The sequence below is a fragment of the Oryza brachyantha genome, chromosome 9 (assembly GCF_000231095.2).
Source record: "Oryza brachyantha chromosome 9, ObraRS2, whole genome shotgun sequence".
Classification (NCBI taxonomy): Eukaryota; Viridiplantae; Streptophyta; class Magnoliopsida; order Poales; family Poaceae; genus Oryza; species Oryza brachyantha.
In genome coordinates, this window is record NC_023171.2 from 4,993,800 (window position 1) to 5,015,217 (window position 21,418).

General features: G+C 40.1%; 2 protein-coding genes across 2 annotated transcripts; one reads left to right on the forward strand and one right to left on the reverse strand.

Annotated features, from left to right (window-relative positions):
* The first annotated feature begins 1,292 nt into the window (after nucleotides 1-1,292).
* Nucleotides 1,293-5,895, forward strand: LOC102699711. Its single transcript, XM_040527743.1, has 2 exons — nucleotides 1,293-1,702; nucleotides 4,831-5,895. Exons 1-2 carry the CDS (start codon nucleotides 1,387-1,389, stop codon nucleotides 5,814-5,816), a joined length of 1,302 nt encoding a protein of 433 aa, XP_040383677.1. The 5' UTR covers nucleotides 1,293-1,386; the 3' UTR covers nucleotides 5,817-5,895.
* Nucleotides 5,896-15,601: 9,706 nt separating this feature from the next.
* LOC102720356 (zinc finger protein WIP2) lies at nucleotides 15,602-21,124 on the reverse strand. Its single transcript, XM_006661013.3, has 2 exons — nucleotides 20,421-21,124; nucleotides 15,602-16,298 (listed from the first exon to the last, which is right to left on the reverse strand). Exons 1-2 carry the CDS (start codon nucleotides 20,952-20,954, stop codon nucleotides 15,882-15,884), a joined length of 951 nt encoding a protein of 316 aa, XP_006661076.2. The 5' UTR covers nucleotides 20,955-21,124; the 3' UTR covers nucleotides 15,602-15,881.
* Nucleotides 21,125-21,418: the final 294 nt, after the last annotated feature.

Sequence of the window (21,418 nt, forward strand, 5' to 3'; positions counted from 1 at the left end):
TAATATTATCACATCATTTATTGTTCATGTTGATAATTACATTTTACGATAAATAGGCTCTAACATACAATTTAAATAGATGATTATGATAAAAACTTGGCAAAATTTGCTACAGGGCATTGAAAAAACACGTAATTAGCCGGTGGACGTCGTAAGATCACGAATTTGCTGCAGGACACCACAAAAATGTGGTAATTAGCTAAAGGGCACTCCGGACAATTTTTTATTATTTTCGGAGTAAAAAATTCTAAAAATGACGAGATTGCCCTTGGTGGCCAACCCGTTATGCGCCCATATCGCCGCTGGGTTGCCACTATCGCCACCTGCTCACTCGCCATGTAGGCTAGAGTTCGGGTGTGGTGCGGCGTCCAGACCAACTGGGTCTGGTTTGACTGGACCCAATCGACATAACAGGTTGGCTGCCGAGGGTAATCTCGTCATTTTTAGAATTTTTAACTTTAAAAATAATAAAAAATTGGCCGGAGTGCCCTATAGCTAATTAAAACATTTTTGTGGTGCCCTGCAGCAAATTCGTGATCTTATAGTGTCCAGCGGCTAATTACGCGTTTTTTCGATGCCCCGTAGCAAATTTTGCCTAAAAACTTACTGGCTAAAAGTTAATTAGGCTACTTCTCCGCTTTGGGATGAGTGTGTTGGCTACAAATTAGTGTTCTGTCCATCCCAAGATAAATACATTATTTTAGTTTAAATAAGTGCACCATTAATGCTACTCTTATTTTGACACGAAGGTAGCAGTCATCTTTTCTCTCTTCCACCATTCTCTCATTCACACCGGGATATAGATTCATCCTGAAAGTGAAAGTGATAGATTCAGTAACAAAATAGCATATGTCCGACTATTTTCGTCCTCCCTATTTCTCTGTTCTCCATATAAGCCTATGAAGGTGAAACCCACGAGCTCCACACTGGATCTGCACCTGATCTTGATCATGATCATAGGCTAAACATGTTTCGTAGCCATGTGGCGCAATGCCCTATTGGGAGAGCTGTACGGACACGATTGGCTGCGTATTGTCAGTTGAGGCTGTCCCTCTGTTCCCAACGCGATTGTCCGGAAAAGCGAAGCAAAAATCTCGCAATCCCAACCTGCCAATTTTCTTTTCTTTTTTTTTTCACCAGCGTTGGATCGGGACCATCCGCACGCGGTTGGACGGCCCAGATATTACAATATTCACCCCCACAAAACTTTAGTCCCACCTCGGATCCCAACGCGCCTTCCTCCACGTATATATATAACCTCAACCCCTCGAAGTGAAATGCAACAAAACAAAACGAAACGAAACGAAACGAAACCTCTCCTGTCCCTTTCTTCCATTCCCCCCTCCATCTTCCCCGGCGAGAAAGGAAGCCAGCTCGCCGCCGGCCATGCCGACCGACCACCACCACCACCCGGAGGCGCCGGCGACGAAGACCCACGGCGGCGGGGGCGGCGGTGGGAAGGTGCACAAGCTGCTCAAGTCGGCGTTCAAGCGCGGGGTTGACCACCACCACGGCGGCGGCGGCGGCGGAGGCGGAGACCATGAGGGGGACCTGCTCAGCCGGTCGGCGTCGGAGTCGTCTTCTACGTCGGCGGCGAGCAGCAGCCGGGCGGCGTCGTCGTCGTCGGGCAGGCGGGGTGGCGGCGGGAAGAGGGGAGACGACGCCTGCTCCTCCGTCGACGGCGATTGCGGCGACCTCGACGGTGAGCCCCCGCTCTTTTTCTCTGTTTCGTTGATCCAATTAGGTGGAAGTGGAGTAAATTTTATACGGTTTTGGTGAAAACTACTAAAATAATCGGAATGATTATTACTTTATTTTTTCCGTTGTTTTTTATGTGGTCAAGAATTCATAGAAAATGCCAGAAGGCAACAACTTATTGTGAGAATCAACGACATGGTTTTTAATTAACAATGTGTAACAGTAACGAACAGATAAGTGAACAAAGTCTGCGTAAACTGTGTGCACAGCTGGTGAAAATAACGCCAAAAAAACAAGAATGATGTTTTTCCATTCACCGCTGAGAATAAATTAATCTGAGGAAATAATGTTAAAAAATGTGAATAAAGTGAATAAATTGATCTGCAAAATTGTGTAATTAGTGCTGATCTATGAAATTATTGTTTCTACCTAATTTGGAAAGATGAGGGGGGATTTGATACATTTATTTTTCCTAAAAATATTACTTTTATTTATCCTCTACCTAATTGAGTTGGGTTTCAATAAAAGGACGCATGGTCCTTTTTATGAAATACAACAAATCAGGGATCGTGCGTCATGACTTGCCAAATTATTATCATATATATTTTCCTCCTCTAGGTACAGTGATGTTTATTCCCTGCTGCAAAAATTATATACTAACGAGCAAATAAGGAATTACTTATGATTGGTTCGTGTCTTCGTGGTGGTCGTGGAAGGTGTTAGTTGCAGAGCTCACCAATTTTTTGTATTCACCTAATTGTACTAGCTACTTAATTAAAATATTTTTTGTCATGGCGTTGCCATGTCAAGGAAAGAAAGACATGTACTGACGCCATGGAAGTTAGGATGTACCGTAATAGGATATTGACATTTACAGTACTTCCAATATGATTCAGTGTCGTCGTAAGCAACGATGATTGTCCAGCGAAGTCTCCTGCTCTGTAATCAATAGAATTAGTGGAGGGTCGTGTTCTTGGAAGCTACACTAGACAAGAAATTGTTCATAGTTTGGATCATTACTGATTCTTAATTCTTCTTAAGAACACAGAATTGCTGATCTTTGTCCATTTTCCTACTTTTTTTTGTTAAAGTAATTCAACCATCCCTCATAAACCGCCCAGAATTCATTACATTTAAGAACAAAGGTAATACCTTTTACTAATTTTTTTTTTGCAAAATATAGAGGATGCAAGTTCCCTTCTTCATATTAAAGATCTTTGCTACTGAACTAGCTGAACATGAAAAAAAAATGTCTCTTTCCATCATGTACCTTTCATATATCACAAAGTCTAAGAAGCATGCCCCCCTTTTCTTACTTGGCCTGCTCTTATTTTTTTTAATGTTCTTGAGAATAGAAAAATACCTTGGGTCCCATGCTAATCAAATTGGTGGCTTATATCAGTTTAGAAAAATACCTTGGGTTCCAATTTATTGAGCAGTCCCTTTCCCAAATAGTCCATATATTTATTTCAGCACACTTTGTTTATAGTAAATACAATTTTAGGTTGGATCTGAATCTGAACACTTGGAAGTGCAAGACATACTTAAGGAAACGATTGCTGAAACGTGGCATCCACAAATTGTCTACTTGATGCATTATTACTAGCAAATAAAAATAAAAGCGGTTTTTTCAACAAATATTTTAGGTGCAGGGCCATTTAAGAAACTCCAATTTAATTCTATTGAAAATGCCTGCAAATCTACGCTTTCTGGGGGTGAATTCAGACGTAGTATGTCTGACAGTTAAGTGATAATTGCCTCGTTTGTTGTGCTGATGCACTCTGATAGTCTGATTAGAGCAGGTACAATAACATGCTATAAGCATATTTTAAAGAGATAAGAGGGGAGAGAGAAAAGAGGTGAGCTATTAATTTGTAGCCAGCTGCACACGGGTTCCAAAACAAAATGTGTGTATAACATGTAAGACCATATATTGATGTTTTGTAGCTAATTATTATATGCATTGGCTATTAGATTGGCTATAAATGAATTGGAGCTAGTAGTTTGCTATACTACTGAACTTGCTCTTATAAGAACTCTCTACATTTCGATTTTGCCATCATTATCTTCAAGATCACCTTTCTAGATGCTAATTTGGCTAAAAGATCCCACTGGATCTTCTGTTAGATCCCAAGAATCTCATCAAGCAAAGAGTGAGCCGTCGTGATCGGCCAGCTAGATCTCCAATGCTTCCTTAAACACTAACAGATTGGCAGTTTAGAAATCAAGAAGCAAAATAATTCCACTTGGAAAGCATGTCTTGAACTTTGTGACATTCTAGAAGTCAAGGAAACACATGCCAAGGCTGCACATCTTTCATTAAACAAGGAAAGTTTCGGTCACTGAAATCACTGATCAATGTGGAGACCACTTGAGAACATTTGACAAATTGTGTTCCTTGATCCAAAACCTAGTTTTTTAACCAAGAAGTGTTAATTAAACTGCAAATGCATTTGATAAGTTTAGTCCATTGATGCAAAACGCAGTTCTGCAATCAAGAAGTGTTAACTAATCTGCACATCAGTTGCATTTTCCCTTTTCTAAAGTTCACTTCTTTCACATAGTAATCGATTATATTAGCTTCGTATTGGAATGGAATCATATGAGACTGAGATCGCAGTGAAAGGACATGTAGCCTAGTGGTTACAGTGACCTGAGTAACATCCAAGTTCCTGGGTTCAAATCTCTATAGGAGCATAAATTTCAGATTAGGTATTTGAGGGGCTAGATCTTCTATTCCGAGAGTATGAATTTCAGATTGGGTATTTGAGAATAAAAATACCCTTCTCTAAAAAAATGAGACTCTGAAATAAAAAAAATGGCTACATATATCCGAGAGCATGAATTTCAGATTGAATATTTGAGGATAAAAGTACCCTTCTCTAAAAAAAAATTTTTAGATTGGGTATTTGAGAATAAAAATACTCTTCTCTAAAAAAATGAGACTAAGATTGTCATAATCAACAAGCGTTGGTTGATTTGATGTTTGAAGGATCGAAGAACGTAAAAATACCTTTCTCTAAAAAGAAATTTTAGATTGGGAATTTGAGAATAAAAATACCCTTCTCTGAAAAGAAATTTCAGACTAAGATTGTCATAATCAACAAGCGTTGGTTGATTTGATGTTTGAAGGATCGAAGAACGCCAAGGTGCTGGCGGCGCTGCGCGACGCGAAGATCAGGTACGCGTATGAGTCGTTCCCGTGGGAGAAGAAGATGAAGGAGCTGCTGCCGGTGCCGGCGGCGAGCTGCTTCCTGTCGCTGCTGCTGCTGCCCAAGTCGGCCGACGGCTCGCACACCCGCTACAACTCGCTGGAGGACACCCTCGCCCGCGCCGACGCGTGGCTGGCGTCGGCGCAGGCCGCCGGCGTGCCGGTCGCCTTCATGAACGTCCAGACGGAGGCGCTGCTCACCAAGATCTCCGGCGAGATGGCGCTGTCGACGGTGAACATGGGGTCGCTGTCCGACCTGGCCAACATGGCGAACGCGAGCCTGTACGGGTTCGAGGACTACCACGGCGTGGACATCGGCGTGGTCCGCGCGGTGCGGCTGTGGTACACGCCGGCGGCCGGCGAGGCGGCGCTGGAGATCAAGCTGCTGCCGGGGGACACGCGGCTGGGGTTCGCCATCAGCCGCACCGAGGAAGGGTTCATCTACGTGTCGTCGGTGGCGGAGGAGAGCACGCCGGGGGTGGCGTCGACGCGCTCCGGCCTCCTCGAGCTGCACCGCGCCGCGCGCAGGGCGTCGCGGCTGCTGGTGGTGTCCCGCGTCGGCGGCGAGAAGGTGCTCCCGTGGATGGTGTCCACCGCCGGCGACGTCAAGTGCTTCGACACGGTGTCGCTCAGCCAGAAGCTGTCGCTGCACCGCCACGCGCTCCGCCCCATCACGCTCCACTTCCTCATGTGGGACAGCGCCCTCGCCGTCAAGGACGTCGCCAAGCCGCCGCCGCCGCCCATGCTCATGCTGCCCTCGCCGCCGTCGCCGACGCCGTCCGAGGCGGAAGGAGACGTGCCCGCGTACGGTGGCGACGGCGAGGAGGCCGCCGGCGGCGGCAAGGGTGGCAAGGACTCGTCCTTCAGGTTCCAGAACATCGACCTCCTCCCGGACAGCTGGTTGTGAAATTTAATTTTAACAAGAAAAAAAAGGTGTGTTTTGCGCTTTGTGTAATAGAGCACTACTGTGCTCTCGTATCTTAATAGATGACATCATTGACTTTTGACATATGTTAAAATATTCGTTTTATTAAAAAAATTATACAAAGTATAAGTTATAACTAAAACATGTTTAGCAATAAATCCAAGCACAACAAAATAAATAATATTTAGGTAAGCTTTTTAATAGGCAAAATTTGCTACAGGGCATTCAAAAAATACGTAATTAGTTGGTAAACACCGTAAGGTCATAAATTTGCTGCAGGGCTTCACAAAACTGTGGTAATTAGCTGGTAGACACTTCTGCCATTATTTTATTTATTTTGGAGTCAAAAATTTTAAAAATGATGAGATTGCCCTTTGTAGCCGGGTCATCGCTGCCCTCGCTGCAGCTAGGTCACCGTCGCTATCATCGGCTTAGTCACCCTGTAGGCTAAGGTTCGGGTGTGGTGCGACGCCTAGACCAACTAGGTCTGGTTCGACCGGACCCAGTTGGCATAACTGGTTGGTCACCGAGGGCAATCTTGTCATTTTTAAAATTTTTTACTCCGAAATTAATAAAATAATGTTCAGAGTGTCTACCAGCTAATTACCACATTTTTGTGGTGCCCTGCAGCAAATTCGCGATCTTAAAGTGTCCACCGGCCAATTACGTGTTTTTTCGATGCCTTGTAGCAAATTTTGCCTTTTCAATAAGATGAACGAACAAACACGTGCTAAAAAAATCAGTGATGTTATATAGGTATTAAAATATATTTGATACTCCATGCATTTCATATTATAATATGTGTTCGCCCACCAAAGATTTACCAATGGATCAATAAATATATTTTATATGTGTTTAAATTTATCAGCATCCATATGAATCTACGTAGGATCATGACATTTTATATTATGCAACAAGAAAAACTCTTTTAAACCCTCAAGAGAATATGCCCTTGTTTCTTACGTATCATCTAAATGGTTATAAAAACAAAAATATTTGACAACATAGATTAATGTGTAATAAATCACTACACAAATACGTACCCCTCTATATTTTAATAAATAATGTCGTTGATATTAAACTCGTATAAGGTTTTTAAAGTTACCCCTTGACAGCTAGGAAACATTTCCTATTTTTATTTTTCCAAAAAAACCCTCAGGGTGGTCGGTAAACACCTAAACTAAACAATATTTTAGCCTAACTTTAGATATCCAATTGCACTAGTATGGTATAACAAGTGAGCCAAGCCCATTTTCGTAAGCCATTTTAGCTCAAATTTAGATATCCAATTTCATTAGTGTCATATAACAAGTGGGCCAAGCCAATTAAAAGCCCACAGGACCAAATATTATACCCATTTACAACACATACATCACACGTTATATAAGCCCAATTAATATTCAATATAGCAGCCCATTTAAAATTTAATATAGTAAAAGCCCACTTACATTCAAGCGTAGGAGCCCGGTTACATTCAGGCACACATAAATCACATATATACGTTCAATTACATACAACAGTTTCACAATTTCACATACATTAGTTCATCAAAACAAAAGATTCGGTATATCACCAAATTTAGCCACAAGAGCAAACTAGGTTAGTTATAGCAGTCCAACCATACCCCAGATAGAAAAATAAGGTCCTACATGACCAAATCTACACTAAGTCCATCCATAAGTAAACTGACCAAAATAAAATCACATGTCCAAACAGTTCAAACTTCACTAAAGTTAGATGTAGGACCAAGCACACAGTGGGTCTAGCCATAACTAACTAACCAAAACAATATCGCAAGTCCACATATTTGAAAATTCACTGAAGTCAAATGTTTAAATCATAGCAACCAAAAGGCTGCACAACAACCTAAATGTAGTCCTTATAGGCATATGTGGGGCAACAAAATTGAGTAATTAAGCCTTAGTTTAGATCCTAAATTTCAATTTAAATATACATATGGATCATACATCCTACATTTGATTAATGGTAAGAGTCAAAAATGTATTTAATAGTTCAATAGTATTTCACAAATAGTTAAGTTGTTTGGGAGAGGCTCACATGCAACGTGTCTAGGGGTGGATAACGACCCAGCTCAGCTTGGCTCGGCCTAGCTCGTTAAGATAACGAGCTGGCTCGACTAGGCTCGTTATCGTAACGAGCTAAAAACCCAGCTGGCTCAGTTCATTACAAAGCTCCAGTTGGCTCGTTAGGCTCATGAGCCATGCATGAAAAGTGAATTTAAACAATTTTTCAATAGATTATACAAGCAAATTTTTAGTTTAAACATGAAAATCATATGAAATTGTATCTAAATATTAAACTTTAATCCAACATATCACATGGTGAACCTATGAACTACTGAACACATGCATTTCGAGGAGGAATCAATGATGTTGGCGAATCGCATGTCTTTGGTCTAGCTCGTTAGGCTCGTGAGCAGCTCACGAGCTAGCTCGAGTTGGCTCGTTATCTCTAACGAGTTAAAATGCTAGCTTGGCTCGTTAGAAAAATAAAACGAGTCGAGTCGAGTGAGCTAACGAGCCACGAGCTTTCTGTCCACTCCTAAACGTGTCCCTCCCTTGAGAACCCCCAAAGCCAACCAATGATTTCTAATGGGCCCATAATACAATTAATGGCCCATCATAATCTAATATCCTACAACATAAATGTGTTGATTTTAATAGATGTAAGGAAAAATATCCTACAACATAAATCATGAAATGCTAAAGAAGAGACACATGCGTATTGCATGGTAGGAAACTAGCAACCATTGGCATTCTTATGAACACGTCAGCTTCTCTGTAGCTTAGTATTAAATCTTTCATTCTCTCCTCTTTTATCAACCACTCCTCTAGCAACTTTCTGTTGATCTCAAGAAATTTCTAGACCCACGTGTCATCTTTGAACCAAGGTTCACATTACTTGTTTAATTAGAAATGTCACATGTCACCACAATGTGCTAGATTGGTTTTGAGCAATTTACAAAAAAAAAACAGAACCAAATTTGGAGCATCGAGAACATAAAACCATATGTTTAGGACTATCGACTAGTTTCTCATCCTACACAAAAGCAGGCATCAACCATAGTAGAAACCATTTGTTCACCTCATTTTATAACCAATTAACATGTTTGTTGTTTTAGCACAAAGTGAACAATGTCCTGTAGCAAAAGGTGAATATTCGCTAGATAGATGCCCTACTCTAAAAATTGAAAAATTGTAAGGATGCCATTATAATTTTGCAAAATTGGAGATATGCCATTCGGAACCATATGTCATTGACTCCTGCGGGCCCCATATTTTATTGAGTTACCAATGACATATCTCTAACTTTTCAAAATTATAATGACACGTTTGCAAATTTCTCTAAAATAGTACCAAACAAAAGATGCATCATAAGTGCATCCTTCGCTTTTAGACCTACTTGCTACACACATAATAAGTCACATAGCTCCTATAGTGGATTATGAATTTGCTGTAAAGGGAGCATATATATTGGATCATGTTGATCTCTAGAGAATTAGTTTATATATTGTACTTCCCGAGGTCAAAAGATAAAACAAAATCATACATGAAGTTTTTTTTCTTGAAAATCACTTTCATAATCATATAACAAAATTTCCTTGTTGGCAAGGCTAAGGGTAAGAAGAGTAGCCAAAAATCTATTGTCTATATAATTTTTGTACATCATATCTAGATGATGTATAGACAACTCATACAATTAGTTGTATGCAACATAATTAATGATTTGCTCTTGATGTCCTAAAATATAAGAGCTTTTAGAGTTAAGCATGCGTATTAAGGAGTATGGCAAAATAAAAATAGGCATGGCTATTGTCATAACATTATTATTCTATTTTTCCTTTTTCTCACCCTCTACCCCAAAATTAATTGTAGGGGCATCTACTCCTAGACATTGATATCACACCATTATTTATGTTGTACACATATATAATTCCTTCACCCAAAAAAAGTTCAATTTTGTACACAAATATGAACACAATGCCCATTTAGATTCATGTGTAGAAGTGAGGTCTTTTTGAAATAGATGTAGTAGCTCTGTATCAATGACTGTTGTGTATATATCCGTATTTAGTGTTCAAAAGAATATATGGGAGGAAAATCCAAGAAAGCTTGGGGCTCCACCACCAAGCACACTACAATTATACCACATATTAAGCAAGTAAAAGTAGAATAATTTTCCATGAACATAATATCATTCATGGTACAATATATATGGTAGTTAGATAGACTAGCATCACTTAGTTAATTATGCACAAGATAAAAAATAATTGTATGTAACTTGGATATCCGGGAAGAACTACAACCAAAGGAACTCCTGAAAGGGAGGATTGAGATCCTCCTAGCTTGCCACACTTGTATCTTGAAAGAGAAGAAAGATTTCTGCAAATGCTTACATTGGGTAAGAGTGCCCACGGTTCCTTATCAAATATCAGGAAGCACGTATCTATGAAAGATTTTGGTACATCTGGTTATAACTCGCATGGCTGTCATATCATGCTCATAGTGTTCTCCCTATTGCTATAAGGGCATGAAGCCAACCCAGTTTAAGGTTGTCATCACAAAGTTGTGTTACTTATTTAATCGGATTTCACAGAAAGTACTTGATCCTGAAAAGTTGGAACCACCCCAGAAATTATCGAGGAAACTATTTTCTAGCTTGAGATGTATTTTCCACCAACTTATTTTGAAATTATGGTGGACCTAATGGTTCACATTGTCCCTCGGATGATTGAACTAGGTATTCTTTACTTACATCAAATATGGGCATATGAGTAGTACATATCAATCTTTAAAGCCTATATACCAAACCTTGCCTATCCCGCAGGATCTATGATAGAGGGTTATACCACTGAAGAAGTCGTTAAGTGTTGCGTAGATTACTTTCAGGATTCCAAGATGATTGGATTACCAATCCCAAAATACGAGTGAAGATTGGGTGAGAAGGGTATGGTGGAGGAGAAAAATATTCTACCATGACAATTGTAGTGAACTTGAACAAACATATGTGAGTTTACTACAATAGCTGGCTATTGTGGAGCCCATGATTGAACAACACATTGAAGAAATTTGACGGAACAATATCATATTGGTAGCACAATAGATTGGATCACGAAAAACAGAAACGTTGTTTCCATGAATGGTTGAAGAACCAACACATTCCCAATGGTGGTTCAATTGACCCTACAAAGACTAGCCACTTATGAAAGAGTAAATCAAGACCTAAAGTAAATGCGGAAGCTGTAACTTTTGGAAGTTCCGGTCAACCTAAAGTAAATGCAAAGATCTAGCTATACAAACCACCAACCAAGTTTCCAAGCAACAAGAAAAGCACAATCAGTGACTAGAGTACACGCGGCACCACAAGGCAATGCTTAGAAAACAACTTAGAGGGATTTCACCAAGAGATAGCACAAAGACCTTTTATCAAAGTTTGAATTCTTGAGGGGATCGTACTCTCCATTGAGGAGCTCAACTTGAGTCGGGTTTCACATCCGTTTCCTTGGGGTTGCACTAATGTACTCCCCCTCACTCGAGGTGTCTCTTTTCTTTTGGAGGCGAGACCCAACCTCAGAAACTTTTCTTCGACTCATCACAAGAACTTTTGTGGCTCAAAGAACGACGCTAAGCCGTCTAGGTGTCCTCAACCACCAAGAGTAATAAGCTTACAAGAAGTTTTTGGGGATTAATCTAGTGCTTAAGAAATTTCTTTACGAAGTCAACACCAAGAACTTAAACAAACTCAAATCCACCAACTCACACACACAAAACCCAAATGCTTAGAGCATCCCCAACAGCTCATCCATCTCATTCTCCATTTTAGAAATAGAGGATGAAGAGTAAAAGTTGAGCTCCAGCAGAACATCTATCTCATCATCTATTTTTGGATGTCATCCATATTAGGAGAGAGAACCTCTATATTTAGAGTATAGAGGGATATGAAGGATAAAAGTGTTTTAGATGATCATCCAAATGAAGATATGGATGACTAAATTTTGATGAGCTGTTAGGGATGCTCTTAAATCCATGGAAAGTAGGTGATGAAGACCCGCGACGGTTTCTTTTCGGTGCCCGATCTTTCGATGAGAGGATAACTCGATTGAAGTGGAGATGACGTTCACAGCTCGTTGTTCGTTTAGAAATTTCCTGAAAAGCTAATTATAGGCTACAGCTGTCCAAGAACGTTGCACCTTAGCAACCGATACACCACATCCAGTGGTCGTTGCGATCTTGTGGTGTGCGACACCGACCACGAGGGCACTTGTCCTACGAGCAATCGAAGAACTAGCAAGAACAAGTAAACATGCAACTGAATTGCGAGATAAATATGAAGCACAACGATGAATATTATCAGGGTGGGGTTCTGTGAATAAGTATCCGAGTGGTTGCACCAACACACACGTATACAAGGAAGTAGCAAAAGCTAACTTGTAGAAACAAAACCCGCCGTTCTAGGTGGAGGCTAGGGGTAAAAATAGGGGAAAAGCACGACCATAGGGTCGTGACCTAACCCTAGGATGCGCCCCTAATGAGCCCAACTTGATACACAACCCATTGGGCCAAAAGAGGTGACACAACACCCATGAACATAAAACAATCCGAAGTAAAATAGCAATAGCGATCGTTCCAGAATAGATAACGAGATCTGGTTGGATCCATTTGAAAGTAGACTTGATAAGCTTTCCATGAAGTACTTGTACGCCCAAATCGGAGTTCGCATGAAGTTGTGGCAGCTGTTAGAAGTTGCCGCTGTCCTGCAGTCTAAATCCACCCCGCGCAAATCCTCGTCTCTTTGGATCCTCTCCATCGTTCCTGAGCATAACAATAGTGCACACGTCTCCAGGGTATAAAGAAGAGGAACATGAAGTCAAGAAAGAGGTTACCTGATAGTTGAGTTGATGTGCATGAGCACGGGTAATGGGACCAGGAAGTTGTACTGGTGGACTTGTGGATGTATCGATGACGTTGATGTCCTCATCTGTAGGAAGTGAGGAAGCAAGGCTCAAAGTGAATCTCAAGAAAAGCATGTCAATGGCTAAAAGATGAGCAAATGAACTAGCAACCTTAGAGCAACTCCATCAGCTCCCCAAATTTTGTTTCCCAAATCCTGGGTTTTAGCAAGTTTGTAAAAAATATGGCAAAGCGATTTTTGTTTTATCTCCAAGAGTTTGGGGTATTGAACTTGCCAAAAACAGAATTAGTCTTTAAAATCGTTGGTAATTAAAGGGAGATCGCATCAGATTGCCATCGCTGTCATCGCATCGCACCCATGGCCAACGAAAAGAAAACAGTGGTAGCAAGTCGTACGCATATTTTATCCGGAGTCTACAAGTTGCTACTGAGATTAAACATGTTTTTGATTTTGATCAGAAGACCAAGGAAAACGAGAACGATCTGACTCGTTTGATGTGTAATGGAAGGGGCGTCACAGCGTGGGCGACGACCGCGGGCGTGCGGCGCCGGGCGACGGGCGAGCTGGCGTGGGGCCACGACGCTGGACGCCGGGCGTGCGGATGGCGGAGCGCAGCGGCCGGCGGCGCCCGGGAATGGGGCTCAGGTACTGGGGGGCGCCTCCGGGCGACAGGACCGCGACACCTAAAACAAAAATTTCGCACCTGAATTTTCCAAGCGGAGGCGCGAGAGAAACCCAGCGTTGTACTTCCTGGATGCCAAGTGAAATCCGGACTCCTATATATGCGCGCAAACGAGAGGATATGACAAATTGCTAAAATTTAGGAACCCGGATGGCAAACTGTTGGAGACAGTTTTTTTACAATTTGCCAAAAAAGCAGAGATGACAAGTTAATATGGGGAGCTGTTGGAGTTGCTCTTAGCTTGTGCGGGTTTGAGGGGTATTTATACCCCTCACACAATTTCTACCCGCTAGGGGCAAAAGATGCTCTGTTTGGAACTTTTGAAGAACTCTTTGGATCTTCTGGTTAGTTCAAAACAATAACACCCAAACACTTAAAATTTCAAAATCAACCGTGAAAAAACATTTTTTTAGAAGTTCCGGTCAACTCCTTTGGAGCTTCCAGAAATCTTACGGTACTAAAATTGCCTCTCCTCGGAACTTCTGAAGGCTACATTCAAAACTTCCGAAGATCCAACATAACTGAAATTGCTCTCTTTGAAACTTCCGAAGCTACCATCGAAACTTTCGAGAACCAACAGAATTGAAATTGCTCTCTTCAGAACTTTCGAATCTACCTTTGAAACTTTCGAAAATCCCAACACAACTTCAAAAGATAGCAAGAGGGACATTTCAAAAAATATTTCCGAGCACCGGATTCATTTCTAAAATTCAATGCATAACCCCTCTTTATAGTACGACATTCCTAATGGACTCGCAATAGAAATAAATACGCACACTAACACGATTATACCATTTTTCTTCTCTTTTCAGCTTGGGCAATGCAATGACTTTACTTACGCATGGACTAACCATTCCTTCACATTTTCACATAAACATTAATTAGTCCTTGCCATTTGATTGTCATTAATCACCAAAACAAAATTAGGGGCCTAGATGCACTTTCAACTTACCCATCAAGTCTAATCATATCATGCAAGGATCCGACATCAAAGGGTTTACTTTCTACATGAACGCTATGGACAAGAAGAGTATGGCACAAAATATTGATGTGCGGGTCGAAGCAATAGATGCATCTGGTGTGAAGACCAAATACTACAAGTTCATACATGAAAAATGGATTCTTAACCTTGGCCTAAATATTTAGATCTCAGTCTTTTGATGCTAGTGGGTAAGCCATCCAAAATGGGTTGTCTTGGACAATTTTGGTTCGATTGTCGTCGACCAGAGGAACGTAGGACATAAAGATGATCCATGGGTGTTCGCAGAGCATGTTGCACATGTCTTTTTTTTTATGTGTCCAACCCTACGGACAATAACAAGGACATCATCATATCTACGAAGCAACACATAATTGGTTCCGACAACATTGAAGATGCTGAGGAATGAAACCAATATGAAGTAGTGAACCTATTCACAAATTTCCCGAGTAGGATTAAGCGCGTGGAGCAAACAATGAATGAAAATTCTTGCCTTTTTATATGTGCAGTGATGGCCCGAGAACATTAGTTAAACGATAGTGTTGTTATCAATTCCATGAAGTCCTTCCATGGAGCAAACAAAGAATAAGCCTTAATCGCAGGCGGCCTGCCTAAAGAACCACTTGTGATGTGTGTAATCGCAAACAACTAATAGTGTCCTAACAAATTTAGCTAGTCCTTGAATGTACTATGGCGAGCTACGCTTTGAGTTGTATGTCCACGACCACCGACGATCCTTCTAATATTAATTAAAAAAATATCCACCGACTATAGTCTATTAAAAGAAGTTAACCTAGATAAGACTGTGATTTGTGCATCTGCTGACTATAGACTATTAAAAAAATAGTTGGCCTAGAAATTAAAGATCGTAGTTTGTTCATCCATCAACTATAGTCCATTAAAAAATAGTTGGCTCACAAAAGGTTGTGAAAATCGTTAGCATAGAAAAGATCGTAATTTGTACACCCACGACTATACTCTACCAAAAAATAGTTGGCCTACAAAGGATCGGTTGTGAAGAAATAGACAAAATTATTAGCTCGATCTACTGTAAATTTGGTTATTCTTATAACTGGAAAATCAAAATAATATATATAGGCTCTTTAACCAAAAGATAATTACTTCATGCATGCACACCAAATATGTAGATCAGATAAGTGGTACTTAGTTGATTATGCACGAAATAAAAAGTAATCGTACGGTGTTAACACACTAAGTATGAAGAAACAAGATGAATATATAGCAACTAAGTGTTTAAAGAAGCTACGACGAGCACAAATATATAAGCATGCATGCAAGCATGGGATTATATACAATGAGGTAGAGGTACAGATGCATGCAGTGGTGGATGGATCTCCAAGAAACGAATTAATGAAGCAGTAGATGGAATGAATATATGTGGAGCGTGCAGGCAGGCAGGTGAAATTAATTAACTAACATGAGATAGATAGAATCAGGTAGGAGGGGGAGGGGGAGGGGGAGGGGGAATGGAGGAGGAGGAGGAGGAGTCGAGGTGGTGGCGGCCGAAGGCGCGGATGTGGTCCTTGAGGGAGCGCTTGTGCTTGAAGTCGGAGCCGCAGGAGCAGTGCCAGCGGCGGCCGCAGTTCTTCTCGTGGGTGCGCCAGTCGCCGCGGACGGCGAGGGCCTTGCCGCACTTGCGGCAGAGGAAGGGCTTGGCGCAGTGCTTGCGCTTGTAGTGCGTCTGCAGCGTGCGGAAGTCCTTGAGGGGGCGCGCCCGCGGGTGGTCCACGTTGTTCCGGCACCCCGCCGCGCAGCAGAAGCACGCCAGCCGCAGCATCCCCGCCGGCTGCGTCCCCCGCAGCGACTCCGGCCCCCTCCTGTACTGCGACCCATGCCCCCACATGTGCATCTGCCATTCCATTCCACATTATTTATATACATATACTTCCTTCAATTCATTTTCTTTCAAACAAAAACCTACCTATAGCAAATACTACATATTCTAAGACTTTGTAAATTCAGCAATTGATAAACATTCTACATTCATTAGCATCCATATGAATATAGGCATGGCTAGAAAATCTTACATTATGAAACTGATCAAAGCGCTAGCTACCTAGAGATATATATCTGCATGATTGTATATATTCATGATTCTTTAAATTTCCTTTAGCTGACAATAAATTAATCAATTACAGATATAATATATCTATACGTTCAAGAAAAAAATTATAGGGAGGGGCAAATCGTGATGATGATCTTATGGGTGACGCAGGTCGGTCCGTACGCTCTCACTCGATCAGCTCTTCAAAACTTGTATCAGAGAGACAGAAAAGTTATGAATTGGTCGAGATCCAGGATTATTAATTAATTAATTAATTAATTAATTAGTTCTCACCGCAACCAAACAAAAAAAAAGTTCTTCTTAATTTTTGGTGCAGGCGGAGCTAGCCGCATCATCAAACCCGTACAACTAATAGTGTTCCACGATAATCAATCACTTTTTGTGCAGTTTTAAGGTGTGCTCAACTTATCTCCAAAATGGTAAGACCTTAAATTAATCCTAGCCATCCATTGTCTAGGGGCAGTTTAGCAACAAAGTTATATTCATGTTTGGCATGTTTTGCATAGTTACGTGAGAGCTTAAAAAAGCAACTCGATAAATGGCTGCATTGATGTTGCATATTAGAATTGATAGATTGCATGCAATGGTAAGAAAACAGTTATAGGACTAATTATCATACTATAAAATTAACGTTTTAAACATGCACACTTTGATGTAATAAAAAAAAACAAAGTACAGATATTTGCTTACTAGAATTGAATGTCGATACCATGATTAGAGTCTAAACTGGATTTTAAATTTATACTAGGTTTACTGAAAAATTCAAGTTCAATTTTTTTTGCTGTCTTCTAAAATTAATTTATTGATGTTTCTTTTTTAATATATTGTACATTATCTAGATAATTCAAAACATCATTAAATTTATGTTATATCATGTATTTTTCCTGAAATATTACTTGGTTCTCAACTTTCAAAGGTTTAGATTTTAATAAATTTCATACTTGTTTTCTTGATGTTTGATCTTGCATTTATCGGTATATATATTTTGTAAACATGTCAATCAAAAGTTCCGATATTAATTAAGGTATAAAATCATATTAAATATAATACTAATTGAGCATTTATTTCTTTTTATAATATGCTATATATCAAAAGTCTTTTTTACCCTTGAGTAATAAGTGATTCCATCTTATCTCTTACAAGGTAAAAGCCATATTGTCCGTTGGATCTTCTAAAATGGATGGTCTAGAATAACTTGGGAGTATCATAAAACAATCCCCATTTGTTACATACGTGGACAACAGTACATGCACGTAGAGACAGTAGCTGTAGATCCTAGGCAACTGCCCGACTTGCATTGGAGCTGCCTTTGCCGCTAGGTGCAGCTGAGATCGAAGAAAGAATATATATACACACACACATATATATATAAATATATATTTATATATTTATGTGTGACTTCCACATGGAACCGAGAACGGTGAAAAAATAGGCCATATTTGGCATGCGGCTCTAACTGCTAAATTCTAGCATATAGTCTGTACTATAAAACATGGATTAGCTATAATACCAATAATCAACCCATAGCCCTACCAAAATAAACTGAGTTATAGCCACTTAAAAGAAAATGTCGATAGAGAATTGGAGTCCTGCCAAACTGGGCCACAATACATGTTAAGCCCCCTTTGATTCAAAGGATTTTCATAGGAATTTTAGAGGATTTCATTCCTATAGGAATTTTTCCTATAAAGCCCTTTGAATCAAAGAAATGAATCCTATGAAATTCCTATGGAATACATCTTCCTATGTAAGTTTTGAGGAAATTTAACAAGAGGTTGAACCTCATGGAAAAAATCCTTTGAGTCTATATCTCTCCTCAAATTCATGTGTTTTTCCTGTGGTCCAATCAAACGGTCATTCCTACGTTTTTCCCGTGTTTTGCAATCCTCTGTTTTACAGTTACATTCATGTTAAAATTCTATGTTTTTCCTATTCCTCTGTTTTTTCATTCCTGTGATTCAAAGGGGCATTTGTAGCAATCTACCACATTTACATGGACCACTAAAAACATGAACTCGATCAAAGGTTTCATGCAACAATAGAAAAGAATCCTAGGACAACGTATATGTATGTACTGAATAGAAAAAGAACAAATAACTTTCAACAGTGCACAGTGCCGGCTCTACCATTTGCCCTAGCATAACAAATAACAAAAGAACAAATAAGGCTTTTAGGCTAAATATTTTACTTGTAGTATATATTGTACAATTATTTATCCTCTGTATTGACACAAACAAACATCATTAACATGATAAACCAAGTATTAACTCTTAAGATTTAACTTGAAATTTAGTCTTAGTTCTAAATTTTAATAAATAATGCTGATACTATAATGAACTAAATTAGAGAAATAAATAAAAAATAAAGCGAATCAACAAAAATAATTTATAATTAATTTTTTTTATTTGTGTTCTTAGAAATTTAGAAGATAATGCTTGAAAAAATAAACTACAATAATAACACCTTAAAACCAACTATACTATTAGTTTCAAAATTAAAATTTTGGTTACAACAAAAAAATCAACAAGCAAATGATATAGATACTAATCTTAACTAATATATAATCACCATCTAAATAGTTTCATAAGTATATAAGTATAATTTTTTGGGCCCCCTTCGGGCTGAGGCCCTAGGCTGTCACCCCTCTCGCCCAGGCCCTCAGCCGTCCCTGCATAACATGCAGGATTATTTCAATGTACCTTTCTTAACATTGTACATTTTTAACTTTGGTGTGAAGATCCATGTTGGTACTGCATGCATGGCTAGATGCAGTTCAAAGATCTAGAATTTTTCTTGCAAATTAATGGTGACTTTTCCTTATATCTGTGTGTGGGAGAGGGATCAGGAGGAGGGGGGGGGGGGGGGGGTAAGCATGCTTGCATGTAGTTGAATTTTTTTTTCAAGGAACATATATCTCAACAAATTTGGATAATCAGATCATGAAAAGAAAACTCACATCAATATTTAAGAGAAAAAAAAAGAATATACACAACCTAGAAAGTAAAACTCGTCCATTTTATGAAAAAAATTAAGGAGAGAGATATCAATGTGTATAAATATATGATCATCTTTTGCCATAAGATCTGTAATCTACATGTTCTTCTAGGATTAATAGTTATGATAAGGTGGTCAGTATCCACTCAAACAAGAGCACACACTAATAGTAGATCTGTTCACCTAAATAGCTCTTGGTCATTGTTCAGAATAATATATATGCAGACATATATAAGTACATAACGACAAGGCGTTTTTCTTTGGGAGCAACTAGTATTCGTGCAGATGCCACATATTGACCCATAGAGGAGTATAGCTCTGAAGTTAGCAGAGAGAGGGAAGAGGGAGAATATAAATTTGGTCCCTCTCTGTCCCTTGATCTCTGCTGCCTGGATCACTCCATCCAATGCACACATAACATGCCAAAGCATGCATACATGAAACAAACAGAAAGGCCGTGATGGGAGCTGGGAAGCACACATGCTTGCTAGCTAGCTTACTACTTACTACACACGTACATCTGTACTAACTAGCTAAGGCCAAAATGAGGCAGCAGCTAACAAATTAAGCAAGTACAGATTAACCAACCTAGCAGCTGAATCACAGATTGAATTGCATGAATATGCATGATCCTACCCCCTTCTTCATCTCATGATCTCCCCCCATATGGCCCCCCATCCCCTCCTGCCTTCGTACATACACACTTACTGATCAAGCTAGATTCCCCTAGCTAGGCCCCATGATATATTATATGTATATGCAACTTAATTCTATCCTGTTGTGATCATGCTTGGAATTGCATGCATACCATATATATGTTTCAGTAAGCCATATATATATGAATGCATGAGAGAAATTAATTAATATCCTCATCAATTATATATAATTAGGTTGTTTGATTTGTGATCAAACCTGAAGGTTGTTGTATCTGCTGAAGGTCTTGCAGCAAACAGGGCAGACGAAGTGTGTCGGCCCGATGAGGATTTGGGTTGGGGTAGGGATCCAATACTTGCCCTTGGTGAGCTTCCCAATGGAGAAGTAGTCCAGGCAGAGGTCATCACTAGCTTCTTCTTCTTCCTCTCCATCCTCCACTGCTCCTACCTTGTGATCGCCATCACCATCAAGCTCTTGTGATGTCGTCGTGGCTGCGCCGAGAGCATGGAGATGGTTCTTTGAAAGATCAAGCGAGCCGGTAGAGGTCGGAGAAGGCAGGCCAATTTGGAGTGAGATGTCCACATCCTCCATGACCTCCTCTTCCTTCTCTTGCTTATAACCATGGCCACACCCATGGATCTTGTTGTGATCATGGGTTGAAGGGAGGAGACTAAGAAGAGGGATGGTTTCCTCTTTCTTAGGAAGGGAATTATAGGGAGAGGCTGATTGATCAGCTGGGATTAGGCTCCTTTGGAAGGGGAAGATCAAATGATCTTTGCTTGGATTAGCCATGGCAGCTCTTGGAGAGATTACTTGCTGGAGTAAGGAGCACTGCAGCAAGGAGATACCTAGCTATTATAGAGAGAAGAGAGAGAGAGATAGATAGATAGAGAGAGAGAGAGAGAGATTTTTTCTTCATGCATGTGACCCGTGACAACAAGTATATGCCTCAGTGGTTGATGTGGTTGTGGCTTTCTCAGTGCACATAGACTTGCACCAGGTTCATGTATAACCCTGGAGGCCATGTAGCAATCTTACTAGCTGTGTCCGGGGCTCTCATGCAATTTTATGCATGTGGCATGGGTCTACTCCCATCCCAGACTTTTCTCTTCCACGTAGGGACAAAATTGTATCATTCAACTTGCTAAAAGAATATATCATTCAACAAAGAAAAAATAATAATAATGGGTTCATTATATTTTTCGAAACACAATACTAACACATATATATACGCTGATATATTACATAGACACATC